At 28.3% G+C, this 18,015-nt stretch overlaps 1 protein-coding gene across 1 annotated transcript in view; it reads right to left on the bottom strand.

The window, feature by feature from the left end:
• Nucleotides 1-17,440: 17,440 nt before the first annotated feature.
• LOC136989454 (uncharacterized) overlaps nucleotides 17,441-18,015 on the bottom strand; it is a 105,531-nt gene continuing 104,956 nt past the window's right edge. The window contains exon 4 of the mRNA XM_067287608.1: nucleotides 17,441-17,567. Within this exon, the coding sequence (XP_067143709.1) occupies nucleotides 17,441-17,567 (127 nt within the window). The remainder of the gene's footprint in view (nucleotides 17,568-18,015) is intronic.

Genomic DNA, 18,015 nt, shown 5'->3' with positions numbered 1-18,015 from the left:
GTAAAATACACCGCCCATATTTTAATCACATGTCTAATTAGATTCTTACGTACTTAACACAACTCTCCCTTTACCCCTTTACTATACAGATTATGCGTAATTTTTTATATTTTTTTTAATCATTTTTCCTTATCCTGATCCATCCAATTTCACGTTAATGAACTAGTTGAACCTTAAAAAATATATAAAGAACTTAAGGGAGAGGGGGAAAGTATATCTATATTTATATATATATATATATATACTAGCCTCCAGTTACTATCAATTAATTTCCAAGTAGTAAAGATCGATGGAAGAACCTCAAGGATTTCTAATTTTTACTTCATTCTAAAGATAAAAAATTAAAGTAAAATAAAAAAATGATATTTAAATCTCTAACGTGTATATTTTCCTGTAATTAATCACACTTTTTACATTAAAAATTAGATAATATAAACATTCCAAGTTACATAAATAAGTATTAATTAGAAGAAATGATTTATATACTTAGCTGCAATACATCAACATTTAGTAATTAGTTTTCAAGTTTGATTACTTGTTTCAAGTTGTAGATTCTCTCAAGTAAATTCTCACTTTGATTGATTGCACATTCTACTTTATTTTTTCTATAGAAAAATAATATTTAAAAAAAAGTATATGATTTATTAATTGTTTGAATTTGATTCATGAGACAATTTCGAGTGAGATTAACTAGAACAAGTAAAGTTTTTTTTTCTATGATGAAGTTTTTTTAAGCTGTGTACAAGTCATTTAAGATAAGTTTATTATATTTTACCTGTAATTTAATCATCAATTTAACTGTGTTTTTTAAAGATTTATCACATTTTAATGATGTTACGTACCTCTAAAGATGTAGAAATTTGATAGATATATTGCTTTAATACGCTAAAAACTGTGATGTATGTGTTAAAAAAAATATAGATGTAATATCAAAAATTATTCGAATAAATTATATATATTATAATATAATTAAACAGAATCACTTGTTCTAATCGATCTCATTCCAACGTTAACTTTAAAAGTGGGATCGAGTAGAACAACTGATGCTGTCTAATTTGACAGCCGTTTGTTTTATTAGGATGCATAAGTAATTTAAAAACTTAATTATATCTTATTTGTAGTCTAATTATTAAGATTTTAAAAATAATTTAATAGTATTATCCGCCTTAAGGTATTTTTCTAACACAGTAAAATTTTGATTTATCTCTTCCTTCGACATCTCAAAACGTGTACTGTTTATGTTGAAAATACAATTTTAGTATTAAAAAATAATAAATTATATTTTTAATATACAATATTTTATAAAATATCTTATAAACAAAATTATAAAACTGTCATAAAGTAGAACAAGTGACGTTTCTTAGTGGCAAGTTTACAGTCAAGAATTTCTTATTTAAATACGTGAAAATCATTCGTATTACCTATAATTTAGTAGATTTATTATAGATTTATCACAAATTAATACATTTATGCACCGTAAAAACAATAAAAATAAAAAAAAACGTGATGCATTAACAAGCTGAAAACTGAACAGTTTACAGTGTTTTTAACATTAAAACTTGAGATGTTTTCTACAGAATTAGCCAAGTGTTAGTAAATTTAGCAACTGCTAAACAGTATACGGTAAAGGAAATTAACTGTAACACGATCTGAGAAGAGTTTAACTCGATACTCCATCTGTTCATTAGGAGTCACATTACAATCCTAATTATCTTGACGTAAAATAAAAAATATATATATATATATATATATAATATGTTCAACTGTATCAATTAGATATCTGATATAGATCTCTAAAATGAGAGTTTTGGGAGTGATTATGACTAGAACAAAACCGATATTTGTCTTCCTTCTTCAATGGGTGTTGCTTTGATAACCTGCTATTAAAGATGGATGCCAAATGTTTTTAAAGCAGATGGTACAATCTTTGTGATGATGCTTAGATGGATATTGTACTGCTCTAAGTGCTCATCTTGCTATCTACTTTATCTAAAATCAATCAAATTCATTACTAATATTGCCTTTTTTTATCGTTTTATCTTAATGGAAGTGAATTATGTAACTATATATACATTATTTGATTTATGGATCGAAAATTGTAGAGTGTAATTTGGCTTATTTTTGCCATAATTCTTTTTACGCCTTTTTTAAAATTTTAAAGTAATTAATTTAACGTAATTAGGTGTCGCGTGCTTTGTGATTACGTAAAATACAACGATAAGGAGGAAGATCGAATTTTTGGGGGATGTAGAGTTATACAAATTGTATTTTTATTTTTTTTATGTGCCTGTGCTATTTACTGTAGAGGAAATGTATACTTGTGTACATTTCTTATACAGTAAATAGCACACAGCTGCGGTAAACTGTACCTACTTACAGAATAGTTTACAGCACCCACGACAGGCAGCCCACAGTTACAATATAGTAAACAGTAATCTATACAATTTGTATAGTAAACCGCATCCACTTACTGGATAGTAAACAGCACACAATTACAATAGAGTAAGTTGTACCCATTTACAAGACCAAACAGTATACAGTTAGAGTACAGTAAACTGCACATAGAAATCGCGTTATAACCTTGGTTATATATATATACATTGCATAGGTACAGCATTTGAACATATATATTACCTGTAGATATACTTAGCTGTAACGTAGGAAAATATATATACATATTAAAACTAGAAAAGTAAATTTTCAACTCAGAGTAGAACATCCCATATTACATTTATAATATTAAGGAAGACAGGCAGGAGATTAAGGAAGGGCAGACAAACAAACAGACAGACAGACGATAGCGGGAATTTATGGGTCAACAATTTTTTTTTTTTTTTAATTGCAGCCCAATAAACACATAAGAAAGTATACATTAGACTAGATGCAGCGTAAGAAAATATACATTGTATCCAAATACAACATGAGAAAATATTAATTTTAAATAAATATAATGTAGAAATGCATATAGAATAGCATATCATATATCATGCCATACAACAAATTATAATGTATAATCATAGCACAGCACGAAATATACATAACTCACATCATGAAAAAACACATTATTAATAGCTATAACACAGCTAGAATGATATGTAACAGGCATATCTCAGCATGAATGATATGTAACAGGCATATCTCAGCATGAATAATATGTAACAAGCATATCTCAGCATGAATGATATGTAACAGACATATCTCAGCATAAAGTAATATAATTTATAGCCATAGCACAGAATAATACGTGACACAGACATAGCTCAGCATTAAGCAATACATAATTAATGGCTACAGCACAGCATAGAATAATATGTAACGGGCATATCTCAGCATGAAATAACACATTTTATAGCCATGGCTCAGCACGAAATAACCCATAACACAGATATAATACAATAAATTGTAAATTAAATTAGGCCAGCATTGGAAAATATATACAGTACTTTAATTTAAATATCTAACAGGTGTTCTGTTAGATATTTAAGTATTCTTTAGGAAAGTATTCGTTAATAAATTTAATTACAAAATTATTTATTTTAATAAACAGCCTTTTGTTTTGTTTACTATGAAATTCAATTAAATAAAGTCAACTAATAAATTACATTTCTTACATTTTCATTAGTGTTAAGTTGAGTTGGAGTGATAAATATTCCAATATTACAGATATTCGAGATGTTATTGATTTGTTTACCTGATAGCGTTTATAAATTTTAATTAATTTTGGCATATTCAATGTCAATAAATGCACCTTCTTATTATTAACCGAATTAAGTTTCCAATTACAAGTATTTTTGAACGTTAAATAAATCAAATTAACTTCAATTATAATAATTGAAAGCTATTCTAATTATAATTCTAAGAAATTTAAATATTAAATTAAATATTTAATTGAGAATTTAAATTTTAAGGATAGTTTATGAACTCGTTAATTGTATTTTATCATTAACTCTTATAGGGCTTTTAATGTTAATTATAATAAGTTATGAGCTCAATGGGCTTCAGATTTTGGACTCGATCTCTATATATCTGTACATATTTACCTCATATTTTTATAACAAGCCTCCTATTTACCGTTATAAATCATTAAATTGAGCTATGTAAGTTCAATATTTAATCCCAATGCTTATATATAACCCATTAAACTTATATATTGCGTTATATAAAGTAAAACTATGATAGCTTAATATGTATAATGTATTATATATTCATTTATATCTTTATAATTAACCCATTTAGCTCATGTTTACTCTTATAAATCAAAAATATTAAATTATACAAGCGCAAAATAAGACTCAAATACATGCATAGTGTACCATAAATCAGCTTATATTTCTATAATATGTCCATTAAATTCATGTGTTTTATTATATTAACTGATAAGGTCTTTATATTTGCAAAAAAAAAAGATCATATAAGCATAATATAAGCGTGAAATTCATTAAAAATGCTTTAAATTTAACAATAAAATAATAATATATTCAATTTATAATTACTTCAATTATCAAATTACAAGAAAATAATTTTAAAATAATAGTTTTAATACTTTTAATAAGAAAATAATAATTAAACCATAGAAATTCAACGTTTAATTTCAAATTTTGGAAATTCTTCAACATTTTTAATAATTTTTTCTAAGAAAAAGTCATTTTTACTTGTCAAAAATCCTAAAGCAGCGAATAAAAAATATTATTTTGCATCTTCGTAATTAAAAAATTAAAGAAAAAAAATGATTAAAATTAAAAAAATAATAATAATAATTCAAATTTTAAATTAATCAGAATAAGGAAATTACAAGAGAAAAAATTTTTGTAGAGGAAGAAATGACTAATTTACAATTTAATTAATTAAATAAATTAATTTTACAAAATTTTTATTCGAGAAAAATTTAAGATTTATTTAATTTCCTATTGAACTTTCGTAATTAGAAATTCAAAGTTAAATCCTATTTAAGAGAAAATAATTCTTTTGATTAAGTTCTCTCTTAACTCTGCTGCGATCATTTTTCTTTACTTTATACAAATTTTTAAACGTCGTACCAATTTTAATATAATTTCATCTTAATTTTATGACTTTTATATTTAAAATCACTTGAATTTTATTAGATTTTTATTTACTTTTATAATTAATTCTTTAATCTCTGCGTTCTTTTATTTACTATTAAAGAAAATATGTTATAAACAGAATAAATTTTAATAATAATTTTGTATAAAAATAATTATTTAATCGATGTAATTGTTTTAATTAATTAATTAAAGTTAATTTTTTTGATTTAATATATTTTTTAAATTTCAATTTCGAAATCAATTTCACGATCACGTGTTTAACAATAGCATTTGTTTTATCATCAATTTCACGTACACGTGACAAGCAATTACGTTAGAAATACGTTTCGTAAGATACGTTATTAAAAAAAATTTCTTCAGATAATTAATTTCATTATTTTAAGTTTATATTTTTCTATAAAATTAAACGAAAGTATCCTCGATTTAGCCAATTATATAACATGTTTTTCATAATGTTTTATAATTATAAGAAAATGTTTGTTGCTTACGTAATTTAAAATATATTAAAGATGTTTAAATTTACTGTTAAGATTCAATTTAATAAAATTAAATAAAATTAAAATATCAAGACTAAATCCTCATAGAAAGAGCATGTTCATTAATGCAATTAGTTTCACGTTGATTTTAATGATGTATCTATCATATTTATGTATAAATATTCTAAATTAATTAATTTTAAATTATATAAAATGCAATTCTTTCTACACTAATGTACAAATGTACTTAACGCGTATCGCAGTTGAAGTGTGTTAATGATTAAAAAAAAGAATCACCCTTCAAGAAAGAATACCCTAAAGGATATCACTTTACTTATCAAAGTCTTATAATTGAATCAGATCCAAGTGTATTGGGATCATCTCGTATAGAAAAGTTACAACCCCTGAAGTCATTTAAGTCATTTTTATAAATGCCTGACGAAATTATAAAAATCAACGACATGAAAAATTGAAATTAAAACTACACCGACCAGAAAAAACACACATACACCTTACAGAAGATAAAATAAATAATTGAACTATAACTTTAGGTTATTTTAAAATATTTTATATAAGATTAGAACTTGATTTATCATAAAAGAATGAAAGATAAATCAAGATTATTAAGTTGCATGCATCTTTAACAAATCATTTTTTTTATCATTTACCATCTAGAGATGTTGAGATGAAGTTAACCCCCTTCTACCCACACGCACACACACACACACACACACACACACACACACACAACACACATATATATATATATATATTCTTCTTTCTTTACTTACTAGATAATAGAAGAAGTCAAATTGCATTATATTTGATTAGATTACAGAGGAGCAAGACAGATTTTCTGTACAAGAAAGTTGCTCTTTACTAACTTGTATGAGATGTTAAAGCCTTGAAAGGCTAATGTACAGAAGTCTAGATAAAGAGGTTGTAATGCAGGAAGCTACTTTCTCTATATATAAAGTGATGTAGCGGAATTTTATCTAACTTATCTTACAGTTGACTCTATTATTTATATTTTCCTACATATAATTACATTATAATTAAGGTTAGGTTAATTAATAAAAATTCTAAATGATTTATAACTAGTCTCTCGCTTAAAAAATGGAGTTTAATTAGATTAAACTTAATGATTTTTAACATTAAAAAAAATATGCAATTTTTCATTTCTGTGAAGTATGTTAATTCAATTTTTCTTTGGTAATTTTTAATAATTAACATATAAAAATTTTAAAGTAGAATTCACGTAGTTTGATGTAAAGTGCTTGTTCAATATTTAGAACAATCGATAGTTCGTCTATACTGTCTTAAGAAAATTACTGTTGTCATTCAAAGTGGGGGATTTTTTTTAATACAGGTATTACAGCCATGTGCTAATTTTGTACGAAATTTATTTAAATTATTAATCAACTATCCAGCTGTTCTTTTAAAAACTTTTGAAGATCTATCGCTGCTTAATGCATATATCGATCGTATGATATCACCAGTTGGAGATAGTCGAGTGAATTGAACATTTACTTGTGATAGGCGAGATGTAAGCTGTTTACTCGACGTTAAGGGGTGTAAACATAGTTAAATTGTATCAATAAAAGCGTGTAAAACAGAAACACATTAGAATGTATGAAAGTAACAAGTATTGTATGTGCTTCTTTATGCTAAAAATTCTTATAAAATTATGTACGCAGAGAAATGCTGGAGTCGTTTCTGCTGAATTTTTCCGGTATTATTTCTTCGTTTTCATCTGTAATAATTGCTACCACTACCTTTGTAAGTCTTCATATTGGATCGGGAGATATTAAAGAAGTCGGGCTATATCTCCCTAACCAATTGTCCGATTTTCCTGAAAATTACTAGATATACTTACCTCTAATACATAAACCTCCGTACAAACTTTCACGAATTTTCGGCAAAAGGTACAAGCGTTATTAAGCTTCAAAGTAGTCCATCACACTAAAATCCATACATACAGAGGAAAAAACCCGAATTTTTTGTATTTGTTAAAGTTTCAAGTCCAAAAATGTGAAAAATCGTAGTCATTTTTGACTGATCGCCATACTTTCTCTTTGTTATACTCGTATATGTAAAATTTATGCTTATGAATACCAAGAAAAAAAGTGTAATTAAGTTGCGCTTCTATCACCGGATGTGAAATGTTCATGTAGTAACAAATGAACACGTAAAAAATGTATCTGTAACGCCACGTAACAGAAACTAATAATGCGTGTATATAAATTTACGTTTTGTTACACCACGCAACAACACACATTGTAAAATATGTGCTAATTTATGCCATGTAACAAGTGCGAGTGTACAAAATACGTTATTATGCTAGATAACAGAAGCATATTTTCTATGTAATTGGAACTTAATTCATATTTTTACTTAAAATTCTGCAGAAAAGTACTTTTTTTCGAGTAAATGAATATAAATGGTAATTTTCATCTCATCAAAAATTAATAGATAATTAATTTTAAAATTCAGATGCTTATTAGTCATTAATTACCGAATGTTTAACTTTTAATCATTAATATTCAGATCAATTTTTAAAAATTCTTCTTTGCAAAGTTACTAATCATTAGTTCAGTAGATTTGTAGTGAAAATTCTCTGTATTTCAAGTAATAATGTACATAAAATTATGATATTTACTTAAATATTTTTATGTGTATTTTTATTATCACAAATTTCTACAATCATTTTTGAAATTTTTACTATTTCACTTCCTTGCCACTCATTACTACTTGAGTAATGTCTGTGCATTAGTTAGAATTTGTGCTTATATTTTGATGTGTGCATTTATACTCATACAAATATATGCCTATATTTTTATATCTATATTCATCCTTAAACGAATTTGTGCCTTTATTTTCGTACCTACCTTTATATTACCGCAATTTACAGGTACTCCAAAGTGGGCAAAAGGAGCAAATTCCCGAGCTTCAAAGAAATAAGGTCACGTATGCAATGTATTTAATAATTTAACCTGCTACAGGGCCCAATAAGTATTTTTCCCCACGCCCTTGTTACCCACTGAAAGTCCCTGTCAATTTATGCCTATATTTTCATATCTAATTTATCTGTTAAGTATAGAAGACCAAACGAATTATTTTATTCATAATAGTACCTATTATTTCAATACATACAATTTTAACACTAAATGATGACTAAATTATGTTAATTATAAATGTTAGGAGATAATCACAGGAAATTTTACTTTATAATTAAAGGTAAATTAAGGTAAATAAAAGATAAAAATAAAAACTAAATTAATTATACATTTTTGACGTTTTAAGGTATCGGTTTCTCAACAAGTAGCTCGCGGTCTATAATAGATACAGTAAAATAACAGTTTTCTAGTCTTTTAGTGAGAGGATTGCTTAGTCGAAATGGTTAGAAACATGATTATAATTTATAGAATTTTAACTTATTTTATAAATAAATTAGATTGTCTCTGTAATAAATTTCTTTCTAACTCTATTTTCTGCTATTATTGAAAATATTTGTAAGATTTTTCTATATTTTAAAATTTTATAGAGCTGATAATTGCATTTATAGGTTAAACAGTTTACATATATAAATAATAATCGTTATAACATCAATTACAAGAATATTTTTGATGGATAATAACAATCAAAGCCTTAAAGTTATTAATACAGATAAAATCACAGTTATTTAGTAGTAATGAACAATAAAGTATTAAGTTAGGTTTTTTAACATTTCTGTAATTTTGATAAAGTAATTGTATAGTTTATATAAAACTTTTTTATTATCTTTGTTGATACTCATTCTAAGTTCAAGGAGTGATTTACATTGAATTGTTCGTTTAATATCAAGCGAGTCGCTCACATTTGTTAAACCTTGACAATCTTGTATCAGATGGTAGAGTGAGTTTTTCGGAACTGCACCAAATACAATGATTATTTGCAAAATTAATAGAACTGTTGTCGATGTAAATAGAATATTTATTAAGGCGTATTTGTGCTATTAATCTTTTTACGTTTAAGTTAATTGATTTAGATATATATGGTTGTGAAGATGGAATATGGAGCAGATTGGTGTACTAGGGATGATATTTACTCTGATTTAAACTTGTTTGATCCTTGTTAATAGACTGAGATATTGCAGATTCGATTAATTGAGTATGGCCATATTTCCAGACTTGCAAATTATCTTTGAATAGCAGGTCGGATACACCTAATGAGTTTAAAATTTTTTGAAACTTAGTCTGCCATAGTTGGTTTTAACTTATGTTTTTGCTTTTTTTTGATAATTTCATAATGTAAAACAATTAAATTATCATCACTTTTAAATTTTATTATACGTTTGAGAAAAAAAGGGAATGAGCATGTACCGTTGGTTTCGTTACGTATAGCATAACCAGGAATAGATATTTCTAGATGGAGAAGTTTACGAAGAAAATAAATTTGAAAAGATTCTAGTTTATATAAGTAATCGAGACCCAAAATTAAATTGGCATAGTATATAATGGGATTAATTATTGAATTATATAACTTCATACGGATATTCAAGTTTGACGTTTTCAGAGTAGAACATAGATACAAGAGATTGTCAATTGCCAGCTTTTCTTTATTATTAATAGCAGTTAGATGTGCTTTGATGGTAATATTCCAATCAAATATGACTCCCAAATAATTAACTTCTTTAACTATTTTAAGGGGAGTATTATTTAGATACAACTTCGATTCTGTTTGTGAAATTTTACAGTTATTACGGAATATTATAATCTTTGTTTAACGGGATTTATCGTTAGATGCAGCGAATTGAGATATGAGTTAAATTGATTAATTTTCCTCTGTAAAGAAATTTTAGTAGGTGCAAGTAAAACCAAATCGTCAGCAAATTGAATATAGTGAAAAACTCTGTCACAGATCTCAATCCCATCACTGGATTGTCCTTACTGTTGTTGATTAGGGTTGATTCGATATTTCTAAAATAATTCCTCTTTTTTGCCTTAAGCAGATTATTGAAAGTTCATTTAGCTTTTCTATAATTAGAAAAGTTTACAGCATTCGGATCCTTTCTAAATAAATTTAAGTTAATTTGTTTAATTTTTTTTCATTTTGTGACAATGATGGTCATACCAGGGGTTTTTATACTTAGTGTATCTATTACCTTTAATCTTTTTGACTTGAATATAATTATTCATTATTTGAATCATAAGATTATAGCTGTCATTACTATTAAAGTCAGTAGGATCAGGAATATTTAAAAAATAAACGATTCTCAATTTCTGTTAAATACCCTGAAGTATTGTAGCTAATTTTTTGATACTTCCTAGCAGGTTTACTAGCTTCCTTTTGCGAGAATATTAAAAATTTAGTTATAGTTGGAAAGTGATCAGATGCGTCAATTGTTGTTGTGATGAATTCGGAGCAACAGTCTAGTAGGAATTCTGAGCAAATTGTGTAATCGATGTTGAATTTTCCATTATGCTCAGACAGGTAAATTCAGCCGGATAATCGGGTTTAATACGTCCGTTAAGAATGAATAATTTGTTATCAGTCATTATTTTAACTAAGTTGATTCCAAGTCTATTAATATACTTATCTTTAGAAAGACGAATGTTGTGAATGCGGGAATTAGGACCATCATACCAAGAACCCATCAAGTTAGAAATACGTGTATTAAAATCTCCCAGTAATAAAATAAACGGAGTAATATGTTGCCAGACATCAATAATGTTAAAAATTGCTTTTAGTTTTTCCAAGGAATCAGGTAGAATATAGGTAATCATTACTATAATTAATTTATTATTTTCATTTCCAAGTATAGATTCTTTCATAGATATTAATAATAGTATATAGTTATCAGATTTTTCGGTGTGAAGAATTGTACAAAGGTATTTTTTTAATAGAATACATAACCCACCACTAGAGCAACCAGGTTCTGTTGGTTTACATGCTAATGCTGTCTCAATTATGAAATGGTTAAACAAATTTGATTTATATACTAAGTTAGATGTCGTCTATGTCTCGGTTATTCCAATAAAAGCTGGATTAAATTTGGAATGTAAAAAATTGAGTACTGGTATTTTAGTTTTAAGTCCCTGGCAGTTCCAGTTCATGATCACAAAGGGCTGATTAATTAAAATAGGTTTCTTCTGATGGAATGTACTCTGTCTCAACGGACATCAACTTGTAGTTGTCCCTGGCAAGAAAAACGGGAGAAAAGTCTCTAAATGAACCAGTTTTCCCAAAACGGCACTGAATGTCAGTCTGTCTGGACCTATTATTAACATATCGTTGCGTAATTTTACTTGCTGGTTTTGTTTTCTAATACCATGAAAGATTGAAAGCAATAGTTTACGTCTAATTCTGGATTCCTTTGATAGATTATGGGAAATTTGCATATCTGTTCATTTCTTCAGAGAGTTTTGTTGTTTCATTTTTATGAATTTTGTGAAAAAGTTATCACGGATTTGATTGTTTTGTAAAGTTAATCTTATGTTTGGCACGGTTTTGCGGTGGTTTCTCTCTTTTGTGAACGTTGCATTTTAATTAGTATGTAGTATTTCTTCAAAAATAATAGATAGAATTTGAAATAAAACTTTGTTTAGTAAAATTAAGTGAACGAAAATAGCCAACACTGCGGTTCTTGCAAGTTAACAAAGTGCAGAAAAAAAGTCACCCGTAGCCCCGACTACCAGATACGTCCCCCTCTAAATTATTAAATTTTTATTCTGGATATGAATAAATTTTTTCAATATTTTAAATAAAGTTTCAATTAAAAACATTTCGATTTTGTATGGAAATTCCTTTACCATTTGAAATACTAAGGAAAAAGTATGAAAAAAATGAACTTTTTGGACATGTTTGGACCAATTTTGACCTAATTTGTAATTTAAATGAATGTATTTTTATTTTTATTCATTTGTTTAGTGCTCTTGTGAGTTATTATTCACTGTATCTACACAAACGTTCTCCTTAGTATAGTGAGAAAACCCCTAAAAATAAGTAAAAATAAAATTTTTGGACAAATTCGGTCCTATAAAAGTCAAATTAGTACTATGACACACCTTATATCTCTGAGAACCAACATTTATTGCTTTAACAAACAAATTGAAAATAACTGTTGATCAGGTTAAAAACTTTTGTTAAAGCAATAAATGTTGGTTCTCAGAGAAAGAAGGTGTGTTTCATATGATTTAAGGAATCTGTGTGTATATTGAAGGACAAATTAGTAATTTAGAAGTGAAAGTATTATTATTTTTTTTATTTTTATTTATTCTTTTTGACATTTTAATTACTTTTCATTACATCTGGAAACCTGTACTATTACTGAATGAAAAATTAATTATAAGAAACAAATTTAAATAAATTGTTAATAATGAAAATTAAAGATGTAAAATTATATTTAATTTTGAAGAAAAACAAACTTGATACGCTCCAATTAATATCATATAATGAATAATAGAAAACGTAAACAACTATATTAAAAATTAATTTATTTAATTAATTTTTAAAAGCTTTTAATTATTAAATAAATTATTGTTTTTGTTTAATATACAGTGGTACCTCGACATACGAGTTTAATTCGTTCCGTAACCTTGCTCGTATCTCAAATTGCTCGTATCTCAAAGCAATTTTCCCTATTGAAATTAATTGAAATGCCATTAATCCGTTCCAGCTCCCAAAACACCACCTCAGTTGTTTTTGTTAAGTGTTTTTGAATAAGAAAAATGTATTTACAAGAAGAAACATTTGTTTATAAATAACAAATACATATTCTATAAAAACATAATAAAAGAAAAAGTGAAGTGCTTACAGATGCGCTTAATTTTTGTCACTGGTCTTCGCTTTTTTCGTCACGCTTTGCTCATTTTCACTTGCAGATCGTTTAAAAAAACTGTCCAAGGAGGTTTGTTTCTTCCTCCCTTTCAGGATATTGCGGAAATGAGTTAGGCAAGTTTCGTTGAACAACTCCGATGCACGACCAGTTGCAACTTTTTCGGGGTGATTTTTATCCACGAACTCCACAACTTTCTCCCACATTTCCAAGATCTCCTTTATATCTCTTGTAGAGATAACCTCCTCCATCTCTGGCTTCTCTTCAAAACTAATTTTTCGTTGAACCACCGTATGCTGCTGCGAATGTAGATCGTGTAACTCCTCGGTTGTCAGCTCCTGAGACTGTTCCTCGACGAGTTCGTTCACATCTCTCTTATCCACCTCCAGACCCATAGATTTTCCCAGAGAAACAATCTCCTCTACCACTGACACTTCGGGTTCCAATCCTTCGAAGGCTCTTTCAGCTACAGCCTCAGGTCACAGCTTTCCATGCAGAGGTTAAGGTCCTCGTTGTAACACCCAGCCAGGCCTGATCAATAATTCTTAGGCATATCACGATGTTAAAGTGGTCCTTCCAGAACTCTCGAAGGGTAAGGTTTGTGTTCTCCGTCACCTCAAAGCAGCGCCGAAAAATGTGCTTGGTGTACAACTTCTTAAAATTAGAAATCACCTGCTGATCCATGGGCTGCAGGATAGGAATGGTGTTGGGTGGTAGGTAGAGAACCTTTATAAACTTGAACTCTTCGAGTAAATCATCTTCGAGATTTGGTGGATGAGCAGGGGCATTGTCGAGGACGAGAAGGGCTTGCATGGGTAGGTTGTTTTCCTGTAGATATTTTTTAACAAAGGCCAAACACCAGGTTTATCCACTCCACAAAGAATTTCCTGGTGACCTACGCCTTCGGATTTGCCCTCCACATAACTTGCAGTTTTTCTTTTAAAATCTTATGTGACTTAAAGGCTCTGGGATTTTCCGAATGGTATACTAGCAGAGGCTTAATTTTGCAGTCGCCACTCGCATTGGCGCAAAGTGCTAGAGTTAATCCATCCTTCATGGGTTTGTGACCTGGCATCGTCTTCTCCTCTGCCGTTATGTAAGTCCTATTTGGCATCCTTTTCCAGAAAAGCCCTGTCTCGTCACAGTTAAAGACTTGCTGGGGGATGTATCCTTTGGCTTCTATCAGTTCGGAAAACGTTTTGATTTAAACCTCAGCTGCCTTCACATCCGAACTTGCTCCCTCACCATGCTTGACGACGGAGTGAATGCCGGTCCTTTTCCTAAAGTTGTCAAACCAGCCCTGACTGGCTTTAAACGAGTCCTCCGATTCCTCGTTTGTGGAAGTGTGTGGAATCTGCTTCAGCAAATCACCGTAAATCGCTCGTGCCTTCTCACGTATGATGCTTTGTGTTAAGGTTCTCCTTGAAGCTGCTTCTCTGTCACCCACACCATCAGTAGTTTCTCCATCTTTTCATGGAGAGACGTCCGGAGCTTAGAAATTATTGTAACGCCCTTAGCTGGCATTATACGCTTTATCAACTCCTTCTGTTTAAGCACATTGATGTGCTACGCCCGTACATCCTCGCCAAGTCAATTACTTGCACACCTTGCTCATGTTTTTCTATGATTTCACGCTTTAATTCAATAGACATCATCATCTTCTTCGGACCCATGGTTATAAAAATAAATGTGATAATGTTTTGTAAATGTACAAAAAGCGTAAAACGCGAACCCAATTTATCAAAAATTCTTCGAAAACGAGGGAAACAAGCACACAGACTGAGGTCTAGTCTGAGGTGGGAGAAACCGTTAGACGCTGCACACGACCCCAACATGCGGGGCGCATGTTGGGGTCGTGTGCAGTGGTGTAGTGTGCGATTCCTCGTATCTCAAATCTTGCTCTCATCTCAAAGCAAAATATCGCTCACTCGGCGGCTCGTATCTCAAAACACTCGTATATTAGGGCACTCGTATGTCGAGGTACCACTGTATATATTTATTTATTTATTTTGTTTTACTAAAATTCCACTCTTTTCTTCAATTTTCTTTCGTATCAATTAGCGTAAAAATTGTAATTTTTAATGTAAAATTAAAATTAAATTCCTTAGAAAAGAAATATAAATACATTTATATTCATTTATCATAATTAAATTTAAATTTAAGCAACTATTAAATATATAAATTATTTTTGTGAAATTATATGAAAAATAATTTATTTGCTATTTGTAATGTGTTAATGTACTGTTATAGGAACAATTTTATAAGTGATATGACCTATAATAATGTGGAATTTAGCTTTAATAAATCTTGGAAAAAATCATTTTCTAAGCCTGTATTTTTGTCGTATTGCTAAACGAAGTAAAAGATAAATTTGTCATAAGTAGTAAAACAGCAGTTGTCATGTGGAAGATGGACAATTATTGTTCTGGATGGTCGAAGCAGAAAAGTGAAATTACTACCTGTAGACATGAAATATTGTCTTTTGTGTGAAAAGATTATTTTATTTCTTTTTAATTGTCAGTATTTTAACAGATAAGAAGTTTGGAATTGAAAAATTGAAACGAGACGAAAATCTTTTCTATTTAGCAATTTTCGTGAATAAAAATTGATTAAGTCGAGTTAATTTCATAATAAATTAATACTTAATATTTATTCGTATGTTAGGATTTAAGTGTTTATTTTAAAACTAAAACTTAATTTATGTTTATACTATCATTAAATTAATTCTGTACGTAAAGAGTCGCGAATGAATATAAAAATTTTAAAAAATTGTAAAGAAAATAGGCGGTCTTCTGCATTATACAAAGTTTAAATAATTTTATTTTATTATTTTTTTTTTAATATCCGAACGATGATTGGTTGATAATATACAAATTTGAATAAATAAACACGTCTCCTCCCATTTTAACTTTCTCGACCAATCATCGCGCAAGGTCATTCTCTCTTCAGCCAATAGCTGTTGAATTTTTCTTAAGGAGTCATATATTATATATTTTCCAGGTGACTACTTATGTTTACGCGAAATTTAACTTAAGGACTTGTTCAACTTAATTTTAGTAATAAATAAATATGAAAATTTTGAAAAATTCTAGAAAAAATTAAATTACTTTAAAAAAATCTTGGAATAATTAATCTGTAAATATATAAATTATATTAATTTAAATCTAGATTTACCTTAAGCTAATAGTGTAATCAAAGTAGGATCACCGGATTTAGACACCTTATCTATGTAAATAAATAAATTTTAAAAAATTCATCAAACCCAACAAAAAGATTTAAATGGGACAAATGCATTTATACTTATGCACAAATATATACAGTGCCAGACCGCTCGTTGGACAAGTCAGACATATGCTTAAGGTCCTCTGGAGTCGGGGGCCTCAAAATTGGAAAATATGAAGCAATTTTACTATTGAAATTCTATATCACAATCACTATTTATAAATAATTCTATAGCTACAATTAGAAGCCATTAGTGTATAATGTCGTAAACTTATGTAGAGGGGCCCCAATTTGCTGTACCTGGGGCCCAAAAGGTCATAATCCACTAATGATATACATAATCTCTAATGTCACTAGTGGCCATATTTACAGTGATACAAGGGTGAATGTAAGTTTGCACGTTAGGGCTTCTAATATAGTTTCTAGTTACGCCACTGCTTTAAGCTAAAATTAAATTTAATTATATTATAGAAAAGTTATTTTTTTTTAAATTTGCTTTATTTATTATTCAATATTTTGACATTAAGACATATTTAAATTTTTCTATTTACAAGAGATACTGTATTTACTTTTTGTAAACATTAACAATGCTTCAGGAACAGAACAAAAATATTATTATTGTAAATTTAAAATTAGAAAAATTTTTTTAACTTTATAATAATATTTGCTAATTTTATTTACATTGGCAAAAGAGGGAGAGGGGAAAAAGCAAAATAAAATAAAATAATCTAATTTCTTTTATATAAATCATGAAGTCTTTCGAAGGCAGAAATTTCCTACGCCTTTCTTTTAATTTCTTTTCAATTTTAAATTTTTCTATTTTTATCAAAAACTAAACTTTACATAATTAATTGAATAAAGCGTCATTCTTGGTTGTAAGTTTGTTTCGTTACTTCTGAAGAAACAAACAAATCTTCTTTCGATTCGTTAATGGAAAGTAAACTTTGTTTCCTCCTCCTCCTCTTCTTCCTCCTCTTCCTCCTCCTTTTCCTTTTTTTTAAAGAAATAAAGAAAACAGTAAATTTACTAGAATTAAAATGAATGGAATCTTGTTTGTCTTTTACAAAATACGAGATTTTTCACTGGCAACAAGTTGAGAAGAATTGGTTTACGTAATGTTTTACCTATGGCACTTCTTTTCGATCCCCCGAGCTTTAAGCTTCATTTTACTAAACAAAAATGAAAATCAACTTTCTTAGAAAAGTATCTAGAGGTTACTAATGAAGAGATTTGTATTTAAACTGCATGCTAATGAACCCTTTATTCTTTGTGATATTTGTTATCTACTACTTAACCGACTTTTTAAAACGTTTCTTTATAGAAATGGGCACGAAAACCATTTAGAGAGTTAACTCTCCAAGTAGTAATTTAGTTCTTTATTACTTTATTATTTACATAATTGGGTTGATGTAGTAACGAAAGAAATACGTTCTTGAAA

Source organism: Centruroides vittatus, unplaced genomic scaffold (genome assembly GCF_030686945.1).
Source record: "Centruroides vittatus isolate TY-2023 unplaced genomic scaffold, ASM3068694v2 scaffold_576, whole genome shotgun sequence".
NCBI lineage: Eukaryota > Metazoa > Arthropoda > Arachnida > Scorpiones > Buthidae > Centruroides > Centruroides vittatus.
This window is presented reverse-complemented; position numbering and strand designations above follow the sequence as displayed.